The 15,203-nt window shown below is 36.1% G+C and overlaps 1 protein-coding gene across 11 annotated transcripts in view; it reads left to right on the forward strand.

Annotated features, from left to right (window-relative positions):
* LOC118388330 (band 4.1-like protein 1) overlaps positions 1–15,203 on the forward strand; it is a 128,500-nt gene that overhangs the window by 100,829 nt on the left and 12,468 nt on the right. For 9 of the 11 annotated variants that reach the window (XM_052526612.1, XM_052526611.1, XM_052526610.1 and 6 more), the window contains 5 exons: positions 2,620–2,670; positions 3,169–3,510; positions 9,376–9,507; positions 13,039–13,119; positions 14,492–14,557. In XM_052526612.1, the coding sequence (XP_052382572.1) occupies positions 2,620–2,670; positions 3,169–3,510; positions 9,376–9,507; positions 13,039–13,119; positions 14,492–14,557 (672 nt within the window). The remainder of the gene's footprint in view (positions 1–2,619; positions 2,671–3,168; positions 3,511–9,375; positions 9,508–13,038; positions 13,120–14,491; positions 14,558–15,203) is intronic. The other 2 variants (XM_052526614.1, XM_052526617.1) reach the window with 2 other exon arrangements.

The raw sequence follows: 15,203 nt of genomic DNA on the forward strand, positions 1-15,203 counted from the left end.
ATTTATCCCCCCTCCTCCTCTCTGCCTCTCTGCCTCCCTCCACCCTTATTTGTATACTTCACAGCAAACCGGAAACACAACTGCTTGTAAATCTGTAGCAATCACTACAGAGCTGTGGTAAAGATTGTCAAAAAGACAAAAACAACCTTTCATGCTTTGGCTCATGTCTTCTATCCCCCCTCTCTTCACAGGGCGGCGCACAATTGGCCAAGCGTCGTCTGGGTTAGGGTTTGGCCGTCATTGTAAATTAGAATTTGTTCTTTAACTGACTTGCCTAGTTAAATAAAGGTTAAATAAAAAATAAGAAACATTTGAACCTTGATTTTCCTTCCAATTATCCCTGTAGCAAGTCTCCTCTTTTGCAGAGAGTTGCAAGGAAACAAAGGGTTTTGCATATTGCCATGGAGATGTTTTTGCACTTCTCTTCCATGCTGTTTCCAAGCTGACATGTGGAGGAAGGCATGGACTTCAGACATGGTTTCATACATGTTTTACAGCTCAATTGACTGTGACAGGATCCGTGTGAGGGAATGAAAGAAGCGTGTCATTATCTCCCATAAAGGCACTATATGCTACAGATATGCTCATCCGTCAAATGCCGACCATTCATCTCCTGACGTCATGGATACTTGTTATAATAAGTCACATATGATACCAACTCAGTAGTTTGCGTCATGTCATGTAGATGAGAAAATAGTTTGTCATTTGACATGTGATTTCAAATGATCAACTTCATTAACATGAATTTGAATGACATGAGCATTGAGCTAAATGTGGCTTACAGTACCTTATTGGGGGATGATTATTTAAAAAACAGATCAAATGCTTTACAAGGATCACACGTTGGATGCTATAATGCTTTCTTGTAAAGCAAAAGAACCCACACAGACTGTGAAGAAAGAGGCAGGAAACAAGCTGTCCAACAGCAATGCCCAGGCTGCTGTACCCACACAGACAGACCAGCTATCAGTAAGAGATGTCGCCACGTTCATTTTACAGGTCGTGTTATTAGGAGTTTGCACGTATTTGGCAGTGAAATCCTTTAACATTAGGCTTCGGACCTTACAGCTTAAATACTTTTCAGTCTTTCATCTGCGTCTAGGTCATGGACACATTGGCACGGCCATGTATGGAAAGAGGTGTGAGATCACTTTGTGAGCTGCCCCACCCAAAAAGTGAAAAACAGCATGTGAGAGCACCATCCGTTCTGTATACTGGTTGTGCAAAAACAGAATGGGCTTCCAAACATGTCATTAAATCATAGTAATCATAGTACAGCTGCTTACTTTTACCTCCAAAACCGCCTTTGATGTCATTGAAACCAAACCCCATTCTTTGGCCATTTGAACATTTGAGCCTCATAAAAAAAATCAGTCTGTGTGGTTTGCAGCATTCTCTGATTCTGTCCTTGGCCAATGATTGGCTTTTGCGATGCTGCTATGGCTCCTCTATACTACCATATCTTACAACCTGTCCATAATACATTCTGTATGACACTCTAGTTTTTACTAATTCAATCCAGGATAACTGGTTTTACCTGGTGGATTCTTCAAGGTTTTGCTCATTTCGAATAGAAGGCAGTGAAATCAGGAAATAAACTAAAATTACAATTCAATGGCATTTATTTTCAATGACTTCTCAATAAATGTAGAAGCTATTTATTTCAAAAGGTTTTACATTTCTGAATTTTAAATTCAAACCACTTCCTGAATTGGCTACCTTCAATTTGAATTGAGCCCAACCCTTGGGTTAATTTCTCTTGTCCAAACTGGTAGTAAGCATACCTGTTTTCTGTACTCATTAAATAATGGAAGGGGGAGGGGACTCCCCTTCTGTGTTAGAACCGTATTGTACTGTTGTTCTTATGGTTTGTTAGTAGAAACCCAGTCTCTCTACTGATGCTTACACTCTTAGAAATAAAGATGCTACATAGAACTTAAAAAGCTTCTTCGGCTGTCCCCATAGGAGAACCCTTTGAAGAACCCTTTTTGGTTCCAGGCAGAACCGTTGGGTTCCATCCAGAACCCTTTCCACACAGGGTTTTACATGGAACCCAAAGGGGTTCTACTTGGAACCAGAATATGTTATCCTTGGGGGACTGCCCTTTTAGAACCTTTTTTTCTAAGATCGTAGTAGTCTGTCTCTCCAGCTTGGACTAACCTCTGGCTGTTCTCTCTGTTCCTCTGCTCTCTCTGTTCCTCTGCTTTCTCTCTTCCTCTGCTCTCTCTCTTCCTCTGCTCTCTCTTCCTCTGCTCTCTCTCTTCCTCTGCTTTCTCTCTTCCTCTGCTTTCTCTCTTCCTCTGCTTTCTCTCTTCCTCTGCTTTCTCTCTTCCTCTGCTCTCTCTCTTCCTCTGCTCTCTCTTCCTCTGCTCTCTCTCTTCCTCTGCTCTCTCTCTTCCTCTGCTCTCTCTCTCTTCCTCTGCTCACTCTCTTCCTCTGCTCTCTCTCTTCCTCTGCTTTCTCTCTTCCTCTGCTTTCTCTCTTCCTCTGCTCTCTTCCTCTGCTCTCTCTCTTCCTCTGCTCTCTCTCTTCCTCTGCTTTCGCTCTTCCTCTGCTTTCTCTCTTCCTCTGCTCTCTCTCTTCCTCTGCTCTCTCTCTTCCTCTGCTCTCCCTTTGCAGGAGCCACTCTCCACTCCTGTCATCTATGAAGATACAGTAGATGATGCCAAGGTCACTTAACATAATGAATTTAACCATATGCCTCCCCACATTCCCACTTTTGCACTGTTCTCTCTTGTGATAGTACAGTCTCCCTACAGTCATCCTTGGGTATCTCTATGCCTGCTGCCCATATAACAGAGGCTGAACCGTGACTATGCCACGGGCATTTACCCTCCACTAAATTCCTGCCTGTAAGGCTTCCCCATTCATCTTCTCTCTTCTCCATATTGGTCAATACTATGTGTAACAAATTGCGTGCCCGGAGAAGACAACGTTTTAATGGTCTTGTATGCATGTATTGCATGTACTGTATAATGGCCTTGAGCAAAGATCCTACATGAATACTTCTACACACCCCCAGGAGACATATTTACTTCCAGAGGATCATTTGTCTCCTGTCATCATCATTATCTTCACCTCTTTCATGGCCAATCCCTGCCCTGAGCAACTGCTAGACTGGCCCTGTGTTGTGACAGCCATCTTTGTGTAATCCCCTCTCTCACCCAGAGGGAACCCTGGGAGAGGAGGCCTCGGCCGGGCTCCGCCTCGGAGGACCACGAACGTGACACTGTGGTCTGCATGAAAGAGACCCACCTGGGCATCGAGAGGAAGTGCTCCAGCATGACGGTCAGCTCCACGTCCAGCCTGGAGGCTGAGGTGGACTTCACCGTCATCATGGACCTCCATACGGGCGTGGAGGAGTTCTCCAAGAGCATGTCTAAGCTGGGGGAGCGGCTGCCCGAGGTGGGCCAGGACGACTTTGAGGAGACCTCCAGGTTCTATTCAGCCCGTCTCATGGTCTCCCATGACATGTCCCCTGTAGAGGAGATGCCTCCTGTGCACAATGAGGTAGACACAGGCATACTGTACCCCATCCCTGATCATTGCAACTCTTTGCTTCAAAAGGCCGGAACTGCCCTACCGCCCTACTATGCCTGCCACCTTTTCTGTTGGACCATTTTCAGTTACCATTTTGTTACTTTTTGTCAATGTTTTAACTTTCAGGTTTATAAAATTACAAAATCATTTTATCCATTTGCTTCTGATGTTTTTTTTATTTTCCTATGGTTTATCCATGTTTTTTAAATTCCTTTTCCTATGGTTTATCCATGTTTTTTAAATTCATTTTCCTATGGTTTTTCCATGTTTTTAAAATTCATTTTCCTATGGTTTATCCATGTTTTTAAAATTCATTTTCCTATGTTTTTTCCATGTTTTTAAAATTCATTTTCCTATGTTTTTTCCATGTTTTTTTATTCATTTTCCTATGTTTTATCCATGTTTTTTATTCATTTTCCTATGGTTTATCCATGTTTTTAAAATTCATTTTCCTATGTTTTTTCCATGTTTTTTATTCATTTTCCTATGATTTATCCATGTTTTTAAAATTCATTTTCCTATGTTTTTTCCATGTTTTTTATTCATTTTCCTATGATTTATCCATGTTTTTAAAATTCATTTTCCTATGTTTTTTCCATGTTTTTTATTCATTTTCCTATGATTTATCCATGTTTTTAAAATTCATTTTCCTATGTTTTTTCCATGTTTTTTATTCATTTTTCTATGGTTTATCCATGTTTTTAAAATTCATTTTCCTATGTTTTTTCCATGTTTTTATTCATTTTCCTATGGTTTATCCATGTTTTTTATTCATTTTCCTATGGTTTATCCATGTTTTTAAAATTCATTTTCCTATGTTTTTTCCATGTTTTTTATTCATTTTCCTATGGTTTATCCATGTTTTTAAAATTCATTTTCCTATGGTTTTTCCATGTTTTTAAAATTCATTTTCCTATGGTTTATCCATGTTTTTTAAATTAATTTTCCTATGTTTTTTCCATGTTTTTTATTCATTTTCCTATGGTGTATCCATGTTTTTTATTCATTTTCCTATGGTTTATCCATTTTTTTAAAATTCATTTTCCTATGTTTTTTCCATGTTTTTTATTCATTTTCCTATGGTTTATCCATGTTTTTAAAATTCATTTTCCTATGTTTTTTCCATGTTTTTAAAATTCATTTTCCTATGTTTTTTCCATGTTTTTTATTCATTTTCCTATGTTTTTTCCATGTTTTTTATTCATTTTCCTATGATTTATCCATGTTTTTAAAATTCATTTTCCTATGTTTTTTCCATGTTTTTTATTCATTTTCCTATGGTTTATCCATGTTTTTAAAATTCATTTTCCTATGTTTTTTTCCATGTTTTTTATTCATTTTCCTATGATTTATCCATGTTTTTAAAATTCATTTTCCTATGTTTTTTCCATGTTTTTTATTCATTTTCCTATGGTTTATCCATGTTTTTAAAATTCATTTTCCTATGTTTTTTCCATGTTTTTATTCATTTTCCTATGGTTTATCCATCTTTTTTATTCATTTTCCTATGGTTTATCCATGTTTTTAAAATTCATTTTCCTATGTTTTTTCCATGTTTTTTATTCATTTTCCTATGGTTTATCCATGTTTTTAAAATTCATTTTCCTATGTTTTTTCCATGTTTTTATTCATTTTCTTATGGTTTATCCATGTTTTTAAAATTCATTTTCCTATGTTTTTTCCATGTTTTTTATTCATTTTCCTATGGTTTATCCATGTTTTTAAAATTCATTTTCCTATGGTTTATCCATGTTTTTTATTCATTTTCCTATGATTTATCCATGTTTTTTATTCATTTTCCTATGTTTTTTCCATGTATGTTTTTATTCATTTTCCTATGGTTTATCCATGTTTTTTATTCATTTTCCTATGGTTTATCCATGTTTTTAAAATTCATTTTCCTATGTTTTTTCCATGTTTTTTATTCATTTTCCTATGGTTTATCCATGTTTTTAAAATTCATTTTCCTATGTTTTTTCCATGTTTTTATTCATTTTCTTATGGTTTATCCATGTTTTTAAAATTCATTTTCCTATGTTTTTTCCATGTTTTTTATTCATTTTCCTATGGTTTATCCATGTTTTTAAAATTCATTTTCCTATGGTTTATCCATGTTTTTTATTCATTTTCCTATGATTTATCCATGTTTTTTATTCATTTTCCTATGGTTTATCCATGTTTTTATTCATTTTCCTATGATTTATCCATGTTTTTTATTCTTTTTCCTATGGTTTATCCATGTTTTTAAAATTCATTTTCCTATGTTTTTTCCATGTTTTTTATTCATTTTCCTATGGTTTATCTATGTTTTTAAAATTCATTTTCCTATGGTTTATCCATGTTTTTAAAATTCATTTTCCTATGGTTTATCCATGTTTTTAAAATTCATTTTCCTATGGTTTATCCATGTTTTTTATTCATTTTCCTATGGTTTATCCATGTTTTTAAAATTCATTTTCCTATGGTTTATCCATGTTTTTTATTCATTTTCCTATGGTTTATCCATGTTTTTAAAATTCATTTTCCTATGGTTTATCCATGTTTTTTATTCATTTTCCTATGGTTTATCCATGTTTTTAAAATTCATTTTCCTATGGTTTATCCATGTTTTTTATTCATTTTCCTATGGTTTATCCATGTTTTTAAAATTCATTTTCCTATGTTTTTTCCATGTTTTTTATTCATTTTCCTATGTTTTATCCATGTTTTTTATTCATTTTCCTATGTTTTATCCATGTTTTTTATTCATTTTCCTATGGTTTATCCATGTTTTTTATTCATTTTCCTATGTTTTATCCATGTTTTTTTATTCATCTTCCTATGGTTTATCCATGTTTTTAAAATTAATTTTCCTATGGTTTATCCTTGTTTTTAAAATTCATTTTCCTATGTTTTTTCCATGTTTTTTATTCATTTTCCTATGGTTTATCCATGTTTTTTTATTCATTTTCCTATGGTTTATCCATGTTTTTAAAATTAATTTTCCTATGGTTTATCCATGTTTTTAAAATTCATTTTCCTATGTTTTTTCCATGTTTTTTATTCATTTTCCTATGTTTTATCCATGTTTTTTATTCATTTTCCTATGGTTTATCCATGTTTTTTATTCATTTTCATATGGTTTATCCATGTTTTTATTATTTTCCTATAGTTTATCCATGTTTTTATTCATTTTCCTATGGTTTATCCATGTTTTTATTATTTTCCTATGGTTTATCCATGTTTTTTATTCATTTTCCTATGTTTTATCCATGTTTTTTATTCATTTTCCTATGTTTTATCCATGTTTTTTATTCATTTTCCTATGGTTTATCCATGTTTTTTATTCATTTTCCTATGGTTTATCCATGTTTTTAAAATTCATTTTCCTACGGTTTATCCATGTTTTTAAAATTCATTTTCCTATGATTTATCCATGTTTTTTATTCATTTTCCTATGGTTTATCCATGTTTTTTATTCATTTTCCTATGGTTTATCCATGTTTTTAAAATTCATTTTCCTATGTTTTTTCCATGTTTTTTATTCATTTTCCTATGGTTTATCCATGTTTTTAAAATTAATTTTCCTATGTTTTTTCCATGTTTTTTATTCATTTTCCTATGGTTTATCCATGTTTTTAAAATTCATTTTCCTATGGTTTATCCATGTTTTTAAAATTCATTTTCCTATGGTTTATCCATGTTTTTAAAATTCATTTTCCTATGGTTTATCCATGTTTTTAAAATTCATTTTCCTATGTTTTTTCCATGTTTTTTATTCATTTTCCTATGTTTTATCCATGTTTTTTATTCATTTTCCTATGGTTTATCCATGTTTTTTATTCATTTTCCTATGGTTTATCCATGTTTTTATTATTTTCCTATGGTTTATCCATGTTTTTTATTCATTTTCCTATGTTTTATCCATGTTTTTTATTCATTTTCCTATGTTTTATCCATGTTTTTTATTCATTTTCCTATGGTTTATCCATGTTTTTTATTCATTTTCCTATGGTTTATCCATGTTTTTAAAATTCATTTTCCTACGGTTTATCCATATTTTTAAAATTCATTTTCCTATGATTTATCCATGTTTTTTATTCATTTTCCTATGGTTTATCCATGTTTTTTATTCATTTTCCTATGGTTTATCCATGTTTTTAAAATTCATTTTCCTATGTTTTTTCCATGTTTTTTATTCATTTTCCTATGGTTTATCCATGTTTTTAAAATTCATTTTCCTATGTTTTTTTCCATGTTTTTTATTCATTTTCCTATGGTTTATCCATGTTTTTAAAATTCATTTTCCTATGGTTTATCCATGTTTTTAAAATTAATTTTCCTATGGTTTATCCATGTTTTTAAAATTCATTTTCCTATGGTTTATCCATGTTTTTAAAATTCATTTTCCTATGTTTTTTCCATGTTTTTTATTCATTTTCCTATGGTTTAGCCATGTTTTTTATTCATTTTCCTATGGTTTATCCATGTTATTATTCATTTTTCTATGGTTTATCCATGTTTTTAAAATAGATTTTCCTATGTTTTTTCCATGTTTTTTATTCATTTTCCTATGTTTTTTCCATGTTTTTTATTCATTTTCCTATGGTTTATCCATGTTTTTAAAATTAATTTTCCTATGGTTTATCCATGTTTTTAAAATTCATTTTCCTATGGTTTATCCATGTTTTTAAAATTAATTTTCCTATGTTTTTTCCATGTTTTTTATTCATTTTCCTATGGTTTATCCATGTTATTATTCATTTTTCTATGGTTTATCCATGTTTTTAAAATTCATTTTCCTATGTTTTTTTCCATGTTTTTATTCATTTTCCTATGGTTTATCCATGTTTTTATTCATTTTCCTATGGTTTATCCATGTTTTTAAAATTCATTTTCCTATGTTTTTTCCATGTTTTTTATTCATTTTCCTATGGTTTATCCATGTTATTATTCATTTTTCTATGGTTTATCCATGTTTTTAAAATTAATTTTCCTATGTTTTTTCCATGTTTTTATTCATTTTCCTATGGTTTATCCATGTTTTTATTCATTTTCCTATGGTTTATCCATGTTTTTATTCATTTTCCTATGGTTTATCCATGTTTTTATTCACTTTCCTATGTTTTTTCCATGTTTTTTATTCATTTTCCTATGGTTTATCCATGTTTTTATTCATTTTCCTATGGTTTATCCATGTTTTTATTCATTTTCCTATGGTTTATCCATGTTTTTATTATTTTCCTATGGTTTATCCATGTTTTTTATTCATTTTCCTATGTTTTTTCCATGTTTTTTATTCATTTTCCTATGGTTTATCCATTTGCTTCTGCTGTTTTTTTTGCTTTAGATTATTGTGCAATTTGTATGTTTCCTTGTATTTTCCCTTCCATTGTCAATCATGCTTTCTTTACTGAATGTTTGGTCTAAGTTATATAAGTAAGTTATATACAATCACCAATTGATACAGTAGTATGGGCATACTTGTATTGTTTCATTGTCTGTTTGAAAAGTATTGTAATCTTTGAATAATAAATGTGTTGTAATTGACCTAAGGATAAGCATTTTCAGTACCATGTTGAAGCCAGCACGTATTTGACAGAATATACCGTACTCAGACATCTGTTTTGACCATGTCAATTAGATCATCTGATGGATTTTCATGTGTCTCAAAGTCATTCAGCAACCCAAAATGCTTCCCATTATTGACCCCCAACACATTTTGGGGGTCAATTTCAGGCCATTTGTTGACAGTTGTTTTACTGCCAGGGAATATTGATGAAGTTAGACCAGAGACATTATATTGTTCTCTATTTACATAGTCTCACTGTACCTTTCTGTCTCACCCTGCTGCAGCCCCCAGTAGCCAGGAAAGACCCCAGTGCTGTTAGCGCTGCCCAGATGCTGAGGGAGGCCGACGCCAAGATGGAGACACACACCAATGGGTCAGAGGTCACCAGCACCAACATCATGGACATGTCAGAGCAGGTATACTACATCAGGCCATGCCTATGGACTCACATCTGTCCCCTGTGTTTGGTGGATGATTCAGCCTGGTACAGTAGTCTCATCTGTTTGTGCTCCAGCCAAGACCTCTGCCAACAAACACGACAGAGGAGTTTGCTAAAGCACAGATCTACTTTCAGTGCTGTGCTAGTGCATACTAATTAGGGTACATACTAATAAGGGTGCATACTACTGAAGGTGCAAACTAATGATCAAATGTAGCAGAGGGGTCTAAATTGTTTGAACAAAACATGTGTGAAATGATCTTGAGCAGGAAATTAAAACATTTAGTGAATATGACAACAGTAGGACCATTATCTAGTCATTTTGACCCCATCAATCTGCCATTTGGTTTGGTATTTTTGTCGTTTAAAAAGGAGTAGCCTATATCCATTTATGTATACGGCCGAGGCAGGCGCCAGAGCAAATCAGTTTTTTTCACGGCACCTGTTCAGTGCAGGTGTAGGTTCAGGTTGAGGCTCAGAATCAGAAGAAAACTCATCAGAGATGTCATCATAATTTATTTCTTCCATATCATTGGAGTCATTTTCATTCAAAATGATATGTACTCTATCGGTCTGCTCTGGCCTACTTGGAAAACACATCCAGAGCTTGCGTAATTTACAATGGCAAAAAGACCATGGACAACGCTAACGAGTGCATCCATTCGTCTTGGTCTTCTTGCAGTTTGTAAATTATGCAAGCTCTCAATGTGTACTCCAAGTAGGCCAGAGTAGACTGATAGAGTACATACCATTTTGAGATTATAATTAGAATAGATCAATACAATAAAATGGCCCGCACGGTTCTTCATTCACAATAAGTGATTACATAATTGTGCATCGTTGCTTCCCCTTGCTCATCAACTCTTCCATTCTCCCTCATCATACTTTAGCATACTTTATTTATTTCATCTGTTATTATATGTGTGAAATTAGTTTCTGTAACGGCGTTCGTCTGTTGAAGGAGAGTCGGACCAAAATTTAGCGTGGTGGTTACTCATGTTCTTTAATGAAGAATAGTGATACATGAAATAACTAATAAATACAAAGCAACAAACGGAACGTGAAAACCTATACAGCCTGTCTGGTGAACACTAACACGGAGACAGGAACAATCACCCACGAAATACACAGTGAAACCCCGGCTACCTAAATATGGTTCCCAATCAGAGACAACGAGAATCACCTGACTCTGAATGAGAACCGCCTCAGGCAGCCAAACCTATGCTACATCCCTACTCAGCCGCAATCCCAATGCCTACAAAACCCCAATACGAAATACAACAAACTAAACCCATGTCACACCCTGGCCTGACCAAATATATAACGAAAACACAAAATACTATGACCAAGGCGTGACAGTTTCAGTATAGTTTAGGTTCTTGGTCAAATAAATTATCAATATTTTAATATTTTATTTACAGTGGGGCAAAAAAGTATTTAGTCAGCCACCAATTGTGCAAGTTCTCCCACTTAAAAAGATGAGATAGGCCTGTAATTTTCATCATTCATCAACTATAATGGACAAAATGAGAAACAAATTCCAGAAAATCACATTGTAGGATTTTTAATGAATGTATTTGCAAATTATGGTGGAAAATAAGTATTTGGTCACCTACAAACAAGCAAGATTTCTGGCTCTCACAGACCTGTAACTTCTTCTTTAAGAGGCTCTGTCCTCCACTTGTTATCTGTATTAATGGCACCTGTTTGAACTTGTTATCAGTATAAAAGACACCTGTCCACAACCTCAAACAGTCACACTCCAAACTCCACTATGGCCAAGACCAAAGAGCTGTCAAAGGACACCAGAAACAACATTGTAGACTTGCACCAGGCTGGGAAGACTATCTGCAATAGGTAAGCAGCTTGGTTTGAAGAAATCAACAGTGGGAGCAATTATTAGGAAATGGAAGACATACAAGACCACTGATAATCTCCCTCGATCTGGGGCTCCACGCAAGATCTCACCCCGTGGGGTCAAAATGATCACAAGAACGGTGAGCAAAAATCCCAGAACCACACGGGGGGACCTAGTGAATGACCTGCAGAAAGCTGGGACCAAAGAAACAAAGCCTACCATCAGTAACACACTACGCCGCCAGGGACCCAAATCCTGCAGTACCAGACGTGTGCCCCTGCTTAAGCCAGTACATGTCCAGGCCCATCTGAAGTTTGCTAGAGAGCATTTGGATGATCCAGTAGAAGATTGGGAGAATGTCATATGGTCAGATGAAACCAAAATATAACTTTTTGGTAAAAACTCAACTTGTCGTGTTTGGAGGACGAAGAATGCTGAGTTGCATCCAAAGAACACCATACCTACTGTGAAGCATGGGGGTGGAAACATCATGCTTTGGGGCTGTTTTTCTGCAAAGGGACCGGGACGACTGATCCGTGTAAAGGAAAGAATGAATGGGGCCATGTATTGTGTGATTTTGAGTGAAAACCTTGAAGATGAAACGTGGCTGGGTCTTTCAGCATAACAATGATCCCAAACACACCGCCCGGGCAATGAAGGAGTGGCTTCGTAAGAAGCATTTCAAGGTCCTGTAGTTGCCTTGCCAGTCTCCAGATCTCAACCCCATAGAAAATCTTTGGAGGGAGTTTAAAGTCCGTGTTGCACAGCAACAGCCCCAAAACAACACTGCTCTAGAGGAGATCTGCATAGAGGAATGGGCCAAAATACAAGCAACAGTGTGTGAAAACTTTGTGAAGACTTACAGAAAACGTTTGACCTCTATCATTTCCAACAAAGGGTATATAACAAAGTATTGAGATAACCTTAAGTGGGAGAACTTGCACAATTGGTGGCTGACTAAATACTTTTTTGCCCCACTGTATATGGGCACGGAGGTACGGCAGGGTGAGCCAGGAGGTATGCTAGGGCAGGCCCCCTAAGGCCTGTACTAAACGCCGGCCCTGAGTCTATGGTATAGCCTAATATATATTAGTCTTATTCTCTTCATATCTCTGCAGATGTTGATTAGACTGAGTGCCTTATTCTCACAACCACAATGACATAATTGCATCATTATGGAGGGATTAAAGTATTGACAGGAAATTAACGAGAATGATGAAAGAATGCGGGAGTTCCATTTCTCTGCAGTCTGAGTAAGAAGCTGTGGCAGCCCCAACAGGTGCCTGATTAAAATGTAATTAGTGCCTCTCTGGTGTGCCATTCATCTAATGATGAGGATGAGCTGTGTCAGTGATCTGGAGAGGGTGCCTTTGAAGTGGAAACTCAAGTCAACATTTTTACTTCTCAGTGAAAGACATGCTAAGCATGGAAATAGAATGTCTAGAATAGGTGGATAGTCTAATAGATAACAGATGGATATTTATATGGTGTAGTTCTTGATTTGTAATAAGCCACGACACGTGTGTGTGTGTGTGTGTGTGTGTGTGTGTGTGTGTGTGTGTGTGTGTGTGTGTGTGTGTGTGTGTGTGTGTGTGTGTGTGTGTGTGTGTGTGTGTGTGTGTGTGTGTGTGTGTGTGTGTGTGTGTGCAGCAAATGGAGACTGACATCAACTGTAATGACACTAAGGTCTCCAGCAGCACTGACGTGGCTCAACCACCAGAGGGAGTCCTGGTATGTGTCAGTTTCTCTTGACAACAGCTGAAAGGCTGAACGCTATGCTATGCTTGCTCTGGCTGCAGTCTGATTTTCTGCTGTACATTCTCACCCCTTCTCTCTGAACCGCACACTCATTAACTCCCTGATGGATTTGACTGGAGCTGGACTGGTGTAATTATTGTGGTCATGGGGGATAAGGGTATAGAGAATCTCTCTAATCTGCCATTACAGGTTTTGCATGTGCAAATAATGGGCTGCAAGTTTAGAGAGTATATTTAACCAGATTGTGGCCGGATTGTTTCGTTTTCTGCCTTGATATGATATTGCCTCAAAATATTTGCATGCACATCCTTTTAAAATAAGCTTGTTAAAATGAAGACTTCTCCCATGTTCTCAACTATGCAGGGCTCTTTAGTTTATATCAGACTGATACCCTATAATTGGCTTGTGTTGTCTATGATACTTAAAGGGGCAATCTGCAGTTGCGACATTCATTTTTGGACTTATAAATTAATGATATGTACCCATTGATTCTTGAAGAATGTAACTTATAAATGCCTCATGAGCTTAGTTCAACTGTCATACCCCACCAGAACCCCAAATATAAGCTTGTTTTACTCCAATGTTGGTAAATAAAGTAAATATAAACAAACACTATATAGCCTGACGTCAACTGTAATGACACTAAGGTCTCCAGCAGCACTGACGTGGCTCAGAACATGGTTAAAACGATCATGTTCATATCATGCATCCAATGCTCTGTCTATGGATTTGAGAGTGGTTACATTTCTCCAGCTCCATCCATCAGCTTTTTCCTAAACAGAACCAAGGCAGAACACTTTGGTATTGTTCAGCTGCTGATTGCCACTTTAATATTTCAATGAACTCCAATTTATATCACAGTGCCAGCAAACATGCTGTTTTGATAATGGCAGGAGGATCTGTTGAGTTGAACCTCACTAGTTGGTACATAACCATGTTGATACCATACTTCTGTAGGGCGGCAGGTAGCCTATCGGTTAAGAACGTTGGGCCAGTAACCGAATTCCCTAGCCGACGAGGTCAGAAATCTGTCGTTGTGCCCTTGAGCAAGGCACATAAATCTAATTGCTCCTGTAAATCGCTCTGTATAAGAGCATCTGCTAAATGACTCAAATTGAAAATGTAAGTGGTTATGCTACACTTTTGCTTGGCTGCCTATTGGTTTATAACTTGCTTATAGGTTCATCCTAATACCTTGCTTCTGATTCCCTACGGTCAGGTTGAGGACTGTATGTCCCCATATGGACACATTGCTCTTCTACCTGATCAGTTTAATCTGCATGAACATGATGACTTCATCCCTTCATCCTTGTGACATTTCCTCTCCTCCCTCTCTTCATCCCAGAACCAGAACCAGGGAGTTGGCAGTAGGAAGGAGGCTCCTCTCCCTATTAAAGAAAATTGCTCCCCTGTAAGTACCTAGTTCACCTCACCATCCATCCCCTCCCCTCACTCAATAGACTGACTATTACTGTCCTACAGTATGGCAGAGCACAGCATGGCCCCAATGTAGCGATTGATTTATTGAGCGAGAGGTGGGAAAAGATGCAGTTGTATTTTGGCTGGACTAGAACCAGCAACATCGTTTTTGTGTGTCTGTGTCTGTTCCTGAATTAAATTGGGAATACAGATGTGGGGAGCCCTATTTAGAGGGGTAAGGGTTTAGCCAGGGTTGAACATAAAGCTAGGGTTAGATTATACCAAGATGTGTATGTTTAGTGTTATATCTGGTCTATGCCATGTCCCTCACTGTATTGCAGTGTATATCTGTGTAAATCAGACATGAAAGAAACATAGAATATAATCTAAGATTAGAGTTCTGAATAGGGTTAGGGTTGAGCTAGGTTGTAGACATGAAGCTAGGGTTAGGCCGGGTTAGGGTAATGGTTACTCCTGTAAGTACAATTTATTACCTTTTTAAGGTTAGTGTTTGGGGTTTGTACTCTTATCCTTTCTATTCTACTCCTCTTTGGACCAGTAAGATGACGGAGCTCAGCCCAGGGTAACTCTGTAACTCTGTCCCCCAAAAATGTGTGTCTCAGTGTTTGAAGCAGCTG

Source organism: Oncorhynchus keta, chromosome 10, assembly GCF_023373465.1.
Source record: "Oncorhynchus keta strain PuntledgeMale-10-30-2019 chromosome 10, Oket_V2, whole genome shotgun sequence".
NCBI classification, from domain to species: domain Eukaryota; kingdom Metazoa; phylum Chordata; class Actinopteri; order Salmoniformes; family Salmonidae; genus Oncorhynchus; species Oncorhynchus keta.